Source organism: Leptonychotes weddellii, chromosome 7 (genome assembly GCF_054177405.1).
Source record: "Leptonychotes weddellii isolate Sample4059 chromosome 7, ASM5417740v2, whole genome shotgun sequence".
In the NCBI taxonomy this organism is placed as follows: Eukaryota; Metazoa; Chordata; class Mammalia; order Carnivora; family Phocidae; genus Leptonychotes; species Leptonychotes weddellii.
In genome coordinates, this window is record NC_138375.1 from 39,535,316 (window position 1) to 39,551,629 (window position 16,314).

Here is a 16,314-nt window from a genome sequence, read left to right on the forward strand (position 1 = left end):
TTTTTTTTTTCTTAACATATATTGCATTATTTGTTTCAGAGGTACAGATCTGAGATTCAACAGTCTTGCACAATTCACAGCGCTATAGTTACCACTTTTAAATAGATTTCCAACGAGGTGGGGGAGGCCCGTGTTTCTTGCTGCCTAATGCAATGAGGGTCCTGTTTGAAGTGGAGCTTTGCTAAGGGGCAGGGTGGCCTTCCCTTTTAATGATCGTGTCAGATCCATGAGTACTTATGGATCAGACTTGTTTCTACTCTGCACAGTCCTAGGCATGAGATAAGATAGAGATACCAGATGGTGACATAATGGTCTCCCTGAGAAGCTGCATGTGAAGCCGGCCACAGTGGAGTGGAAAGATGGGTTTTGCTCCTGCTTCTTGGCTGTGTGGTTGCCATCTGATTCTAGGGAGCACTGAATTGGAGGAGAGGCTATAAAAAGGCCTGTTATATTTTAATTGTTTTAATTTTTGAAAGGATATAGGTCCCTGGTAAAGATTGCAGATGTTCAAAGTCTATACAGTATATGTTTATTTCCATTTGCCTCCCCCAAGTCCCCAGTGTTACAGTTGCCCATTTCAGAGGCAATATCTTGTATTTCCTTTTGGAGATGTTTAGAATATGTAAGAATATCATATGTATGTGTGTGTGAGGGGGAGTGTTTTCCCCTTTTTTCTTTTTTTGGACAATTTATAGCACACTGTAGACACTGTTTCTTCACGCGGTTTTCACTTAATAATATCACAAAGCTAGTTCCATTTCAACACCTATAGTTCTGCCTCATACTTTTTCTTTTTTTCATTTTAAACAAGAAGTTTATTTAAACAACAAGACGCTTGACTTGAAGGGAAAACTATCTAGGATTCATTTCTTTTATTAGAGTAATTTATCCCTACTTAAAGACAGATTGCCCTACATGTAACAGCTACGTACAAAAAAGTTATAAAATTGTCCTTGGTTTTACAATGATAAATGAAAAACATTAAAATTTTGCAATTGAACAAGGTATGCAAGGATTTTTATGTTGTTCTTTTTTTGTTAAACAGTGAGAGCAAAATAACTTACTGGAATATAAAGATAAGAGCTGACTGAGCATGCCACTAATGGAGAGAGGGGCTATTTTCACAGAAGCAGTATTTTCCCCCCATCCCATCTCCATTTGATGTCGATCAAAACATACCATTGGCCATTTAGTTTAAAAAAAATGCAATATACTTGTGCACATACAGTTACTTTGTGTACAATAGAGGAATGGGGAAGGGGAAAATGAAAGAATAGAGAAAACTATACTGTAGTAGTCAGGATATGGTGAAACCAAATTGCAGCTTTCTAATTGAGAATGTCTTCGTGGTCTGGAGGAACAGAGTCCTGGAGTAAAGTAGCAGGTTCCCTTTTTAGTAGACACCTCCTGTCTGCTGCTGGAACACATCAATTGTATCTTCATCCTCCATTTCCAGCTGTACAGGTGTGTCTGTTTCATTGATTGGCTGCCCATCAAATCGGAATCTGATCTGCCTCATTGACAAACCCTGTCGTTCACAATAGGCTTTCATTAGTTTACTAAGTGGCGTGTGCCTCTTAATCTTAAACTGCACCACAGAACCATCGTGCCCCACCACCTTCAAATTAATATGATCGTTGTTCTCAGTCTTGACTCCTTCCTTGGGCTTTTCGTCGGCCATGGCGAGCGCCGGAGTCTCCTCAGCTGCCGCTTCACAAAAGAGGTACCAGGTCCGCACCGAACGAGCACGCAAGCGGCACCAGGAGCGGCAGAAGAAGGAGGTGGCAGCGGTGGAGGAGGGAGAGGGCGCGCCCTGCCTCATACTTTTTAACAGCTATATGGGACACCATGATTTATTTAACTAGTTGCCCACTGGTTAACATTTAAACTGTTTTCAGTCTTTCATACTTAAATACTGCTGCAGTGACATATGTTGAATGTCAATTTTTTGTGCACATGTGCAAATATATCCGCAGGATAAATCCCTAGACATGAAATTGCTGGGTCCAAAGGACCACGTGCATTTGTGACTTGGATAGATATGGCCACTTCACCATGAGACCATTTTGCCCTCTCGCTGCTAGTGCACATGGAAGCAGAGCAGGCTTTTGAATGTGTCTCGGCTCTCTCCCCAGGCTGTACCAGTCGGTCAAGCTGCTGTACTCCATCGGCATCTTCTTCACCTATGCCCTCCAGTTCTATGTCCCGGCTGAGATCATCATCCCCTTCTTTGTGTCCCGTGTGCCCGAGCACTGGGAGCTGGTCGTAGACCTGTCTGTGCGCACCGTGCTGGTCTGCGTGACATGTGAGTAGAAGACAAGATACTTGCTTTGCTTGCTTTCCCAAAGGGCACCCAGTCCCCAGGCCTTTCTTGAGCGAGAGACTGTTGGGAGTGGAACAGTTGTAGTGTGTGAGCAGGAAACTTGACCTGTTGTCTCAGGTGCAGATTTGAGGCCTGGCTAGGTGGTGAAGTGAATTGATTATATACGTGCTCTAAAGGACGTGGGAATGAGAACAGTGGTTTATTTGTAGATATGGCATAAAATATTACGGTGATGGTCATAATTCATAGCAAAGATATAAAATTACGATCCCATGTCCTTGCGATAGAGTAAGGTAAAAGTCTATAGAGAGCGATTTAACTCATCCATATGAGTGTAGGTTACTTTGATAGCAGGTGCATGTTTATTGGTGTTTTCAAATAATCATTTCCCAGTGTGACAATCTATTCCTTTAGATTTCGTTTTTGAGCCTACATGATACTATACTAGACATATACTAAATGTGTTTCTTAGAAAATCTGTATGGATTAACCTAGGTGTTTGATTTTTTACTTTGTGTTTTATTCTTCCTCCCTGACCACACACCCAGGAGTGTGAGTTAAGACATAAGATGTTACTCTATTTGCTGTTGGTTGAAACCAGTATACATTTTAAAATAAAAATAAATTTTTCTTTTTTTCTTTTTCTTTTTGGTAGCTTCTGTGAGTTGATAGAATAGAGAACCCCTGAATAAATTGATCTATAATATCCAATTTAAATTTGCAACTTCTTTCCAGATTGAAGTGCTGGAATCTAGATTTCACTTTTTGGCTATGTTTGGCTTTTTATTTTATTTTTAAAAATTGTATTGTTTTGGGAAAAGAAATGTCTTGGTTTATTATATTGAGACTTCTCTGGGAACTTCTTAAATTATCCAGTCCAAGCCTCTATCTTTGGAATAAAGATAGGTCTCTGTGGTTTTTAAATTGAAGCAGAATGGAGCGTTTTAGGGATAAATGATGTGAAAGTTGTCTAGCATTTGATCATAGTCTGGAAAATTAGAAATGACTTTATGGGTTGACTAATAGCAAGAGGAGGGCAGTAGAGGTTAGACATGGGGAATAAACTAGTGCCTATCCCAGAATAAACCTCTTCAAGGGAACAGACGAGTGCCCATCCAAGAATGGACTTCTTCCAGGGAATGGACTAATACCTATCCCAGATGGGCCTCCTCAAGGAAACACACTAGTGCCTGTCCCAGATGGACCTCCTCAAGGGAATAGCTTAGTGCTTATCCTAGAATGGACTTCTTCAAGGGACAGCCTAGTGCCTATCCCAGAAACAACCTCCTCAGGGAATAAACTAGTGCCTATGCTAAAAAGGCCTTCGTTAGTGCCTATTCCAGAATGGACCTTCTTGAGGTAACAGCTTAGTGCCCATCCCAGAATGAACCTCCTTAAAGGAACAAACGAGTGCCTGTCATAGAAGGACCTGCTCAGGGGAAGCAATAGTGCCTATCTCAGAATGGTCTTCTCAGTAGAGCTGAGAACTCAGTAGAACTGATATTGCTTATCCCAGAATGGACTTCCTCAAGGGAACAGACTAGTACCTCACCCTAGAATGGTCCTTCTCCAGAAAATAGCTTAGTGCCTATTCCAGAATGGACCTCCTCAGGGAATAGCCTAGTGCCTATCTCAGAATGGACCTCTTCAAGAGGACAGACTGGTGGCTATACCAGGTAGGACCTCCTCAAGGGAACTAAATAGTGCCTATCCCAGAATGCATCTCCTCAAGGAACAGACTCGTGCCTATCCCAAAATGAACTTCCTCAAGGAAATGGACTAATGCCTGTCCTGGAACAGATTTCTTCAAGCCACCTGCAGTTCTCTTTCTCATTGTACTTCAAGGATGTGGGTGAAGCGTAGTGTCCTGGATCTTTGTATGGAAGGAACTCCCTAGAGCAAAGGAACTTAATGCCTTCCCAGGACCTTCTGATTTAATGTTGGGCAGCATTCTATCTAAGGATTTATTACAGGATGGGGCTGGGTAGGAGCCAGGCAGAGGGTGGACTGCTTGGTTTTGCCAACTCCAGCAAGTTGATGGCAATCAAGAATCTCACTTGTCCTTGTATGTAGCCTCTGTTTTGCATACCTTCTGGCCCTGTCTAGTCCAATCCATAGGAAAAGACCACTCAGCAGCTAATCCAGTGCCCGGAGCTACCCATAGGCCACTATTGCCCCAGAGCAACTGAAAAGGAAAGAATGTGATGTATCTTGCTTTTCCAGTAATTTGCCTTAATATATGCTAAGGTACTCTTGATTTTGCTTCTGTCTTTTGCCTGCAACTCCCGATGCTTTGACTAAGATATATATGTTTCTCTGTGGATGGATTTCCAAGTGTTGAAGAGACACTTTCATGTGTACAGTGTTTATGATGACAACTTTCAGTGTTCCCATTCTGGAATCCAAAGGGCGCTGGAAGAAAGGGTGGGGGTAGTTCATTCAGATAATTGGCTTTTTTCAAAGTGATTCCTCTAGAAAAGGTAAGTCTGTCTAGGTAAAATGTGCTCTAACTGCCTAGACACCAACTTACTCCTGCTCAAAGAGCTGGGGCAGTGATGCTGGGCCTGATTCCTCTCCTGGCCCCATTTTCTTCTCAAGCCTGGCTTAGCCTCCAGTAGCATATGTCTTGCTTCCTGCCAGGTTTCTTTCCACTGCGCCCCACAGGAGCCAGCAGTCTCTGATTCACAGACCTCGTGCTATCCTTAGGTGTCTCTTGGTTTTTGCTTCACTTTTCCTGACTCTGTCTGGGGGTTTCATCTCCCTTGAAGAGTGTGACGCTCAGAGGATACAAGCTGGTTTTGATCTTCAAGCTTACTCAGTTATTTTCCCCTTCTGTGATCTATTGTGACTTAGCATTGCACAGTCAGCCTATTAAATGATGTGGCCTCTTCATCTCTGAGCACTTGGGTTTCTCTTACCTTCCCTGGAGACTTTGAAGTGATTGTGGGATTGAGGAGAGGCATTTTACTGTAGCACCAACTTAAATGTATTTATGTGAGTTTATTTTGTTTTTGTTTTTTTTTGTACTTTCAGATCTTTTTTGCATAAGGTTAATTGGTATATGATTTTAGAACTTTGCTAGAACTGATTATTTTCAGTTATACCCATAATTTTAATAGCAGTTTGTTTTATTGCTATTTATGGTGTTTTCTTGTCCTTTTCCCAACTTTTCCTCCTCTTCCTCACCCTCCACCCCCCAAGGGGAACAGGGGAATTTGGTCCAGACTAATTTTTTTTTTTCCATTTGTAATTACCTTTCTTACCACTCTCTTTAAGGGAACAAACCCAAAGACTGCTGTGTCTACTTTTTGGTGCTTAATTCAGACTGTTGGAGAGGAGGGGAAAGGGGAATATGCGTGTCAGGGAATGGTGCTCATTTTGTTGTGATTGCATATGGAATGGTATTTATTTCCGGCCCATATGTTTGAATTGCACTTAGCAGGTCACCTGTGTGCAGAGTTTGTGTAGGAGAGGCTGGAAGAGGCTGGCTCCATAGGGAGTTCAGAGGTATAGGAAGAGTCATTTCTTCGGGTTCCATGAGGCATTAACCTGTCCTTCAGGGGTTTGTACTAATTCTCTGTGGCATTTGCCACATGAAACATCTTAACTTCAGTGAAGTATGAACATTTCAAAAACCTATTGTTGAAGATGCAATAACATAAAACAATATCAGTTAAAAGGCCTGTTTGGACTGGAATGCATAGTTGTAGAACATTCCAAACAGCCAGACCCAATCGAGTATGAAGCTCCCAGGTCCAAACAGAGTGGCTTCTCGGCACCTTTTGGCCTCTCACACTTCTCCATCCTGCAGCTGCAGAGACACAGGGCAGCAGTGTTAATGAGCTGTGCACCATGGGCCCCTGCGAACCCTCCTGAGAGAGGCCTCAGGTTCCTCAGCTGTAAGATGTGCAGGGTATCTGATTGCTAAGGCTTCTCTCAAGTCTAAACTGTGATTCTGCACAACTGCTTCAAGCCTGATTTTAAATTTCTACCAAAATATTGCTAAAAAAAAAAAAAGCTAATGTAAAAACATTTCAAGAATGTCTAGATCTGGGGTTACTAAAGAAGAAATTCTGAATATCCCACTGACTTAACAAAATGATTTTTTTTTTTTTTTGCGTTTTATCTTCTGTGTTACTCCTCATGGCTGCACGTTGCATAATATACACAGAACTTTGTCTTTTGCTTTTTATTTGATATTATATCATGAATATGCGTATCCTTCATAAATATTTTCACGGCCACATGATATTCCATTATATTGGCATATTGTATTTACTAAGCTACTCCTTTACTGTTGGACATGTAGGTTGTTTTCCTTGCTTTTGTACTTCTTAATTTATACTCCCACTAAGTGAGATTATATATTGTGTTCAAGACTGTTGTTAATTTTCAAGGTAGATTTCTAGACATTTTAGAGTAACACAGGTAGGCTTCACCAGCATCAATCACAGTGAAACAGCAGAAAGAGCTTCTGGACACAGGGCTGTAGGTGTCCAACATATTTCTCTAAGTGTGTGTTTGTTCTCTTAAGTGCTTTCTCTTCTCTAGTGCATAAGTCAGCTTTTCTGTTGCTGATCTAAAACCACAGGCTCCAGAATCCCAATCAGTTCCTTCTCTAAACATGGTCATTTGCCTTGTGTTGCTTCAGCAGTTAAAAGATCATATTTTAAGTGTCTCTTAACCCAAAGGGAAGATGTTTTGTAATACCAGTGGGGCCTCTTGACTAATCACATGCGCTAGCTGAGTTGTCCTCAGTCCTCCATTGCTGTACATGCCACAGCCAGGCTGCTGCAGACGGCGGTGACTTGCCAGTTAGGAGTGTGCTGTCTTCCTCTCTGTATGGGGTGTTCTTGTGAGGGAGCGGGGAGAGAGTAGGGGCAGATATTCCTGGTTGGCTGCTTCCTGAGGTCTCTACCTTCTTTCTCTTTCTCTTTCTCTTTCTAAAGTCTAGAGGGCTTTAACTCAGAGTAAAGACATTTAATGCTACAAGAGGTTTTGGTTGCTCCCATATCTTTCTTAAGTACCTGATTCTCTCTCTGGAATTAGCTAAAACTAGTTTGCCACATTTTGCATGGGGGCAAAACAGGTACCCCTGCTGTTTGAGCCCTTGGGGCTATTTGTGCTAATTTGGTTGGGTCCTCTTGTCTTCCTCTTTCCCCAGCATATTAGTGGGAGGCTCACAATTCTTGCCTTCTCCCCACCCCTCCCCCATTATCTTTCTCCAGTGTCAGGCTTTATTTGGGGTTCAGTTGTGGTGTCTGGTCCAGCTACGACAGGAAGAGGGCCTTTGCAGCCCTGTGATCCTGGCTTTAAGAGAAAAGTTTAGCCACTTTTAAAAGATATTTTTGTTAAGCAAGCTTATCTTGTATGTCCTTTATAGTAAAAACAAGGACAAGTTTTTAGATTGCTTTTAAAATGTCATGATGAAGTGGAACATCTCTGTCTAATCTGAGAAAAGATTCTGATCATATAAGCTTCTGTTGCTGTTTCCACTTAATTCTTATCATAGAGTTGAACACATCTGACCTCACTTAAGTCGTATCATGAAGTACCATATGTTCTCCAGGTTAATGGGAGGGAGAGAGGGGGGATGGCAGACTCAGAGCCGGGAGGGCCTGGGCAGGTCATCTGACTTCTCTCCTCCTCGGGCTCATTGTCTCTGATAAAGGTCTCCCTTCTCTTGAGTGGGCTGGAGCATTCATGGAGACTAGGGGCTGGTACCAGAAGACTAATTCACACTCCCTTTAATGACACAAAACCAGGCAGGCTGGAGGCTATGTTTTTGGCACAACCATGTGTCCTCGGAGAGGAATCCCATTGCTCTGCTGTGCCACCGTTGAGCAGTACATGGTGCTTCCCAGTTGACAGTGAGCTGAGGGACATATCCCAGAACACATTCCTAAGTGACTAAACCTACATTGTGTAGTTCCTTAACATTTCAGAGCTGGGTGAGACTTCAGTGACCACCCAGTGTTAGTTAGTACAGTCACCTGACCTCATGGGTGACCGAGCTGAGGCTCCGAATGGTGAGCTCATTTGTGCTAGGACTGGTGGTTGCATTAGCTCACATTTATGAAGCATTCATTGTGCACTTAGTGCTGTAAGTTCTTTATGTGAATGACCTCATGTGACCATCCCTATTCAGCAGTAGGTTAAATAGCTGGCTGGTTAGTGGTGGAGCTGAGATTAGAGCCCAGGTCCTGAGTCCAGAGCCCACACTCTTAGCCACCTTCCTGTACCAGCTTCTCCTAGGGCTCAGTTCTGATTGCTGCCTTGGTGCCATTGGCACCTCACTACTTCCTTGAATTGGAACCATGGGAGCCATCACTATGATGTTGACAGTAGGCGGATGCAGACCCAGAGCCCAGAGAGGGCAGGTGCCCTTTTCCGGGTCACACAGCAGATCAACTCTTGTTGAGCATTCGGTTGCCCATGATGAGAAAGCCATCATTTTGTCATCAGCTTTCTATATTTTTAACTTTCCTCCGAATTCAATCCTGAAGATCTGAGGGAGGTCACCAACTCTATTTAGAAAGAGCTAACGGCTGAAGCAGACTATTTTTAACTTGGAGGGCAAGTTAAAAGCCTATACTTTCTGTGGACCTTCTGAAGGCTTCAGAACACTGAAGGTGTTAATGGATACTTGCCATTATGGTTGGACACTAGAATAAGGAAAGAGGAAGGCATTGCCCCCGGGGCTGTAAAACCGTGGCAGAGGCAGATCTGAGACTCAGTATCCTTGTGTATAGTATATATACTAGTATATACACTGCTGCCCATGAAAAGTGGGCAGCACTTTTCCCTTTTGTCATCAGGCTTCAAAACCCTTGCTCTACTTCCTTTACAGAGCAGAGAGAGGTCAGGGCTGGTTGTATACCGGTTCTCTGCTAAACAATTGCAGTGTATCCCTGTGAGTGTTAACCCACCATCTGACTCCTCCCGTTCTTCACAGACAGGCTCTTTCTGCTGATCAGCCAGCTCCCCTCTTCTCCCTCCTGCGGGTATCATTTTGCATTTTTTCTTAATCGTCAGCTCTGTGATGTGACTGTACCAGGGGCTTGAGGCCCTGGATTCTAGTCTCAGGTCTGTCACTTTCTATCATTTAACCTCTCTGGGGACAATAATAATGTTGTAAAGTTATATATCCGTGGACTTGAGGCAGATTCAGCCAGTGAGGGGCTGCCTCACAGTGCTGTCTACCAGACACTGAGGGTCTGCCGTGATGGAGGTGCTCTGGGTCTGTGCTGTCCAGGATGGTAGCCGTTAAGCATAGGTAGCTGTTAAATCCTTGAAAGGTGGCCAGTGTGAATGAGGAACTGAATTCATTTTAGTTGACATAGCTTCAGAATAAATGTGAGACAGGCGATGAATCTGTCCCTCCCCTGGTGAGTCTTGGACCCACCTGCCTCTCCTCTTACTGCAGGGAGTGCTATTCCAGTTTAAAAGCAAGTGCTTCTCATAAAACCTGGCTTCGACTAACATAACATAATAAAATAAAATTTTAAAAAAATTTTTATTTTTAAAGTTAAAAACAACAACAACAACAACAAAACCTGGCTTCTAAATGCAACCCAGTCCTTTTATCTGTAGCTCAGCCAAAGAAGCAGTGATCAATGCAGGCAGTCCATCAGAGGAGTAAAATTGACCTGAGGGAAGATTGGCACCCTTGGACTGAGGTGTTCTGGCAATCTCACCACTGTGGTGCCTTCCTCAGAATGACTTGGCTACATTGCTTTATGAAATGGAGTTGGAACAGAGGCTCCCATGTAAGACGTAACTGATGGGAATCAGTGAGGTCAGGGATATGCTCTGGATCCCAGTCTCAATGCTGAGGACCTCCAGTTGGAGCCTGGGGGGAAGATAATTCGTCAAAATACATTTGATTACTAATGAATTAATGATGCACTTTTCATGGGCAGCAATGTATATACTAGCAATGATGATAGGAACTGTCTTAGGAGCCTGTTGTATGCCAGGCCTTGTGGTAAGTGCCTGTGTCAGCTCATTTCATCATCATGATCTCTCTGTGACTCAGGAGTCATTTGTATCCTCATTTTGCCAACAAGAAAACCAGGGAATAAAAGGGGGCTGTAACTTCCCCCAGTGTCACTCAGCCAGAGCCAGGATTCAGAGACAAGAGCCTAATTCCAGAGCCCATAATCCTCCGTCAACTTGTGAAACATTGGCTTTCATTCCGCACCCCCAGTGGGAGGCTGAGTCCGATGGGCACGGTGGGACCAGTGGGCACTGGAGTAAGTGCGGTCAGTGGAGCCTCCTCCCCATAGTTGGACGGCGGGGCACTTGGGGCTGGGGTGTGGAAGCCGACGGGATTTCCTAATGCAGCCCGCCATTCTGTGTCACTTCCACGTCGCTCTCATATGCCCGGGCCTACATTTCAGGTGTGGGAGCCGCTTGATTGTCCTGGCATAGGCATGTAGTCATTGTGTGGGGCCTGGCTCCTCAGGTCAGCCTGCACCCTGAACTGCTTCTACTTGCCCTGTAGGAAAATGCTCCGTGAAATGGGGTTTATCCGTGGTATCGTTCCAGGACGGCTTTTTCCCCCTGTTTTGTTCCTTGTCAGTTAAGTAGAGATGTTTGTGACGGAGGTACCCTCAGTGGTACAAAAATGACCAATCGCTCAGAAATAGTCCACCTCCCTTTCTGCTCCAGCCTCTCTCCCCTGGTAGGGACCAGACTGCCCTGGAATGTAATTTTGTTCGTTTGCTTCAGAAAGATGGAAGTCATGTCCTGTAGCAGAAAAAGCTGAAAGCCAGGAGATCTGGGTTCCAGTCCCAGTTCTGCTGACCTTGCAGTGAGACCAGGTTGTTCCACACCTGTGGGCATTTGTTTTCTCATCTGTGGAATGAGAGATTGGACTGGATAATGTCTGAGTTCCTGCAGACTCTCCATTGGAGATGAAGGACACTTTAGCTAAATTTGTTCAACAGTGAGGAGGTCTCTTCCAGCTCTGGGCAGTCTTGAACAGACATGTCCTCTCTCCTGCAGGCATCTTGGCCATCCTCATTCCCCGCCTGGACCTGGTCATCTCCCTGGTGGGGTCCGTGAGCAGCAGTGCCCTGGCCCTCATCATTCCGCCCCTCCTGGAGATCACCACCTACTACTCGGAGGGCATGAGCCCCCTCACCATCGCCAAGGACGCCCTGATCAGCATCCTGGGCTTCGTGGGCTTTGTGGTGGGGACGTATGAGGCCCTCTACGAACTGATCCAGCCAAGCAGTGCTCCCATCTTCATCAACTCCACCGGTGCCTTTGTATAGCGATCTGGGTGCATTCCCTACAGCTGCCCACCCCACCCCTGTGTGTTCCCCAGCACCTGGCCCCAGAGCCTCTGGTAGGGTTCACGCTCTGGGGAGAGGCAAGGTTGCTGTCGGGGAACCCCTCTACCTGATACCTCGGTACCCTGGACCAGGTGGGGCTGAGGGCAGGGGAAAGAGTGGGTAGCAGATATGCAGAGGTCCCTCTTAGTGGCCGTGCCATCCCTGTTCATTTGTACTTAATTTAACCTAGAACTTTTTAACTTTTTTCCCTCATCATGTCTCCCTTACCTGCCCCCCTCCTTCTGATCCAAATTATTCCTGTTGCACAGCTCACTTTATTTAAAAATCTTAGCATCCCCCACCTCATGTTTTCTCCTTTCCAGGCCCAGGCCTGGATTAAATGAGTGGGAACCCCCTCTCCTTACAAGGCTGGACCTATCTCTTTCTCAGACCTCTCCCAAATATTTTACCTCAGTATCCTCCTACCTATTCAAGTCTCCAGGAGATGTCTGGACCTACCTAGTAGTTTAAAACCAGCCCCCAAAGCTGGAGCTTTTAATCTTTACTCTCTCTGGCTTGTGACCCTCGGCAACACCTTCTCTGAATTCCTCGCATGGGTCACAATGTTGTATTCTTAGTTGCTTTAGCTTCTGAAAGGTATCAAGTGCTGCCTAAATTGAAAATATTTATATTTTATTTAAAATCAGCTTTTGTTTTTAGACTCTGTCTCTAGATCTGGGGTTATTGTGAGTTGTTCCTTCCTCAGTAAACTTTTACTAGGCTTCTCCTGCTGAAAAGAAACTTGCTCCAGGAAATGTGTGCTTAGGTCCTCAGCATTCTTGGCTGAGTACCCCAAAGGTTTTAATCAGGATCACCTAAATGTGTACCTCTGTGGGGAGGTGTATACTTTACCTCCCACTGACCAGCCTGACTTCATATTGAGAAGATATGAAGGACTCAGGATATGTTTGCCAGTGCATGAGGCCGAGGAAAGGATGGCCGAGTGGGATGTGCTTCTGTCCATGGGGGGCTTATAAAATGGGCCACTTTGTGCATTCAGGCCTGTTTTTCAGCCTCAGCCCCTGACAGGCACAGGGCACGGTAGCATTCGGTTGCCAGCATGTCGGGAAGACACCCACACTTTGCCGTGGGTGAGAAGATGAGGCCAGTGTGCACAGAGAGTGTGAAATTAAGTTCATAGAATTAAGAAGCAGCTGGTCTGACACTATGTGTGGTGCTTGGTTGTTTACAATCAACGAGGCCAGGGCAGCAGCAGTGCTTTGCCCCAAGCTGCCTCCACAACCTAGACTTCTAAAGGGAACCACTTGGTAGGGACTTCAGTCCCCTGTGTTCTAAACACTAATTGTGACCCCGTCCCTCCCCTGCATGCCTCCCTGAGTGTCAGAAATAGCCTCAGGGGTGGCTCACCTCAAGGTCAGCCTTCAGATTTGGGAACAAACTGCAGAGAAAGCAGAGAAAGGTGCATTGCCTTCGTTTTGGCTGCCTCTTCTCCCCTCTTGGTGTGAGAACTATTTCAAGAGGGCATTCATTAGCTCTCCATCCCCTGAGCTCTGTGTGTGTGTGTGTGTGTATGTGTGTTCATGCACATGGAATAGGGGCGTGCTGTCCTCCACTCCTGTCCCCAAGCTCTTACTTCCTTAGAGATGCAGTTCACCCTGCAAGTTAGAGAGCAGCACAAATTCATCAGGGGTCTTGTTCTTCTGTGTTTCACCAAAGCTCATAACCTCCCCCCCCCCACACATCCTAGCCCTAGCTTTTTCTTTCTCTTCTTTTCCAAAACTACGTTCTCATTGCAGTGACTCCCAACCTACTCATAATTTATTAAGTTAGAGAGATGTGATCAGTTGTGATTTGGTCTCCTTTAGGAGCATGATACTTTTCACCCACCCTTTCTGTGGTCACCAGCAGGTGCTTATATGACCGAGGCTCTAACTGGAGGTGGCAGTGGCCCTTCCCTGTGAAGCCTCAGGCCTAGAAGTTACCAAAGTGGGTTCAAGGATTGTCCTCTTCTCTGTGCAAGCCCCAGGCTCCAGCTGTCTTTCCACCGCAGTCCTGAGAGTTGTTCGCAGTGAGAAGGCATGGGCCAGTAGAAGGATCAGATGTGTGTCCTGCCCACAGCTTCTGTGACTTGGGGAGCTGCTAGAGGCCGTCCTGTCCAGGTGGGTTGTAAGACTGGATCTGAGGACTGGGCAGTACAAAACTGTGCATTTTGCAAAATGCAAATTATTGCTTCAGGGTCCCTGGCCTGGAAAATGTGTGTAGGAGAGATGGCACTAGCTTTGGGGCTTCTGGAAGCTAATTTGGCATGGCCCTCTCCCTGTTTGTTCTTTTTCTTGTGCTCCTGCTGCTTCAGAAGACCTAGGCAGGATGCATCCTGTTGGTGGGCCTTTCCGGTTGTGCACTTAGGTGTAAAGTCAAAGGCCAGCCAGAAGATGGAAGTAAGAGGAAGCCCTTTCTCTTCTCCTGGAAGTAGCCCTCTGCGCCAGCTCAGGGAAGGTTACTCTTCTGCCCACGAGGCTTCTTCAGTCAGGGAGCCTGCCCTGGTATCTTCCCAGGGCTCTTTAGGAACCAGCTGCCTGGGTTCTCCCCGTGCCCCCGCCCTGGTGCCTGGTAAGAAGGCCCAGCACGACCAGAAGTCTGGTCAAGGAGCAACAGAGTGAGGCTCTCTGCAGTGCGAGGCTGCATCTGCGGGGCCACAGGCAAAATGTGCAGCTTTCTGGCCCACTACTGTCAGGCGCTGTGTCCCTCCCCCAGGCTCCCCAGTGCAGCCTCAGACTTCCATGAGCTCTGAGGTAGCTTCTCCGAGCCCCTTGTTCCCTCCTGTAAATGCTGCTTTCGGGAGGTGTCCACCTCTCTTCTGGCAACGTACCTCCCCTTACATGCAGGTATTTGCTGGGGAGAGCATGATCTGGCGTCTTCTGTTTAATTTTCCTAGAAGTTGTCACCATTCACAAGTGTCATTATTTATGCTAGGAGCCCTTCAGCTGTACAAACCTTGGTCAGATATATGTGAATGTGTGGCGGCTCTTAGCTCAGAACCCGCAGCTCAGCCTTCCCTCTCTGCCACTCACCTCTCCAGGCAAATTCATTGGCTGGTGCTCACTACTTACTCCACCCGCATGAAAGGTACAATTTGCCATTTTTTCAGTTGTCTTAAAGCGATGATCCCAGGAAGGAACCTTAGGAAATCTGTCCCTCTTCCCTGTTCTCCTAGCTTACTTTTTTCTTCTCAAATGTCTCCCTTCCTAAATTATAGAATATCATCTCTGTTTAACACTACATATTCACCTCATGTTTTTTGGAAGTGCAAAATCTCACTTTGTGTCTGTTTACAGCTCTCTCTATTCACTCATTACTCGCAGACTCGTTTAAAAGCGGAGGCCCCGAGGCACAACTCCTTATCAGTGGGTTTTATTTCATAGCTGATCGATGTTAAGGCGGGCCCCAGCATCAGCCCTGATCGGAACTCGAAGCTACTTCCTGACAGCAGAGTTTACACAAAGTGTCAGTGGCATGACGTGATTAGGGAGTCGGCTCCAAGTCTGCCTTAGAATTAAATTTTCCAAAGTACATTACAAATCTCCAAGACCATTAGGGGAAAAGGAGAGGGTGTGGTTTGTCTTTGAAAATCATGGTCAACACTTTTAGACAATTTAATTAGTCCTGCTGTTTGCAATGCTCTTTGCTCTGACAGCATCAGCTTGTGATATTTCTTCCCTGTTCTTTGTACCACTGGGCCATTCTCAGGCCAGGGGATGTAAGTGGTGCTGATATGTGGTTACCAGAGTGGGGAGTGGGGGATGAGGGCGGAGGGTGCCTGTTTTAAGCCGTGTTCTTTTGTTTAAATCAAGGTGATGCTGGGGAAGCTGTTTTGTTTTAGTGAACAATAAAATCATGTAACTCTCTTGTAAACCATGTCAATGAGTGTGTGAATAAGATGAATATGAGAAACTACCATCCCCAGGTCTTGGTAGCCAGACAAGACCACATATATTATCCTGTGTGTGTGCCTACGTGGGTGTCTATTTCTCACATGGTACGTGTAGAGATGTAGACCATGCAGGAGCTCCCAGAAGAATTTGTTTTGGGTTCTGCAAATGGATCATGTGTTAAACTTTTCTTTTATCAATAAATGAGTTTTATTTTTTATTTTTGAGAGGTTTCGGTCTGCATCTTTGTTTTCGCCTTTTTTTCTTTTTAAATATCACTCAGATCTCTTTACTAGATCTTACTAGGTCAAAATGTTTGTACTTTATGTCACAGAGCTCATCCGGGGGAGTAGTGCAAACAGTACAACCACCTATGGAATTGAGAGTTCCCAAGAAAGGGAAGTTGTTTTTTTGTTAGACAATCCTGCTTTTCTTGAAAACTTGAGTAGGAACTCTCAGCCCCGTCTGTGTATATCAGATGACCGTAGTTGACAGGGATGATGGTTAGTTTCACATGTTAACATGGCTGGGCTATAATGTTGAATAACCCAGTTATTCAATCAAACACTAATCTAAGTGTCGCTCTGAAGTTATTTTGTAGATGTGGTTGATGTCTACAATCAGTTGCCTTTAAGTAAAAGTTTATCCTCAAAATGTGGGTGGGCCTCATTCCAATCAGTTGAAGGGCCTTAAGAGGAAAACTGAGGTCTAAATGGGGAAGAAGAAATTCTGCCTCAAGACAGCAGCATCACCTCCTGTA

General features: G+C 45.2%; 1 protein-coding gene and 1 pseudogene across 1 annotated transcript in view; one reads left to right on the plus strand and one right to left on the minus strand.

Moving 5' to 3' along the window:
• Positions 1–15,781, plus strand: part of LOC102736810 (proton-coupled amino acid transporter 1) — a 33,805-nt gene extending 18,024 nt beyond the window's left edge. The window contains exons 7-9 of the mRNA XM_081825800.1: positions 1,648–1,790; positions 2,119–2,305; positions 11,333–15,781. Of these exons, the coding sequence (XP_081681926.1) occupies positions 1,648–1,790; positions 2,119–2,305; positions 11,333–11,604 (602 nt within the window). The 3' untranslated portion in view covers positions 11,605–15,781. The remainder of the gene's footprint in view (positions 1–1,647; positions 1,791–2,118; positions 2,306–11,332) is intronic.
• LOC102734703 (small ubiquitin-related modifier 2 pseudogene) lies at positions 786–1,806 on the minus strand (annotated as a pseudogene).
• Positions 15,782–16,314: the final 533 nt, after the last annotated feature.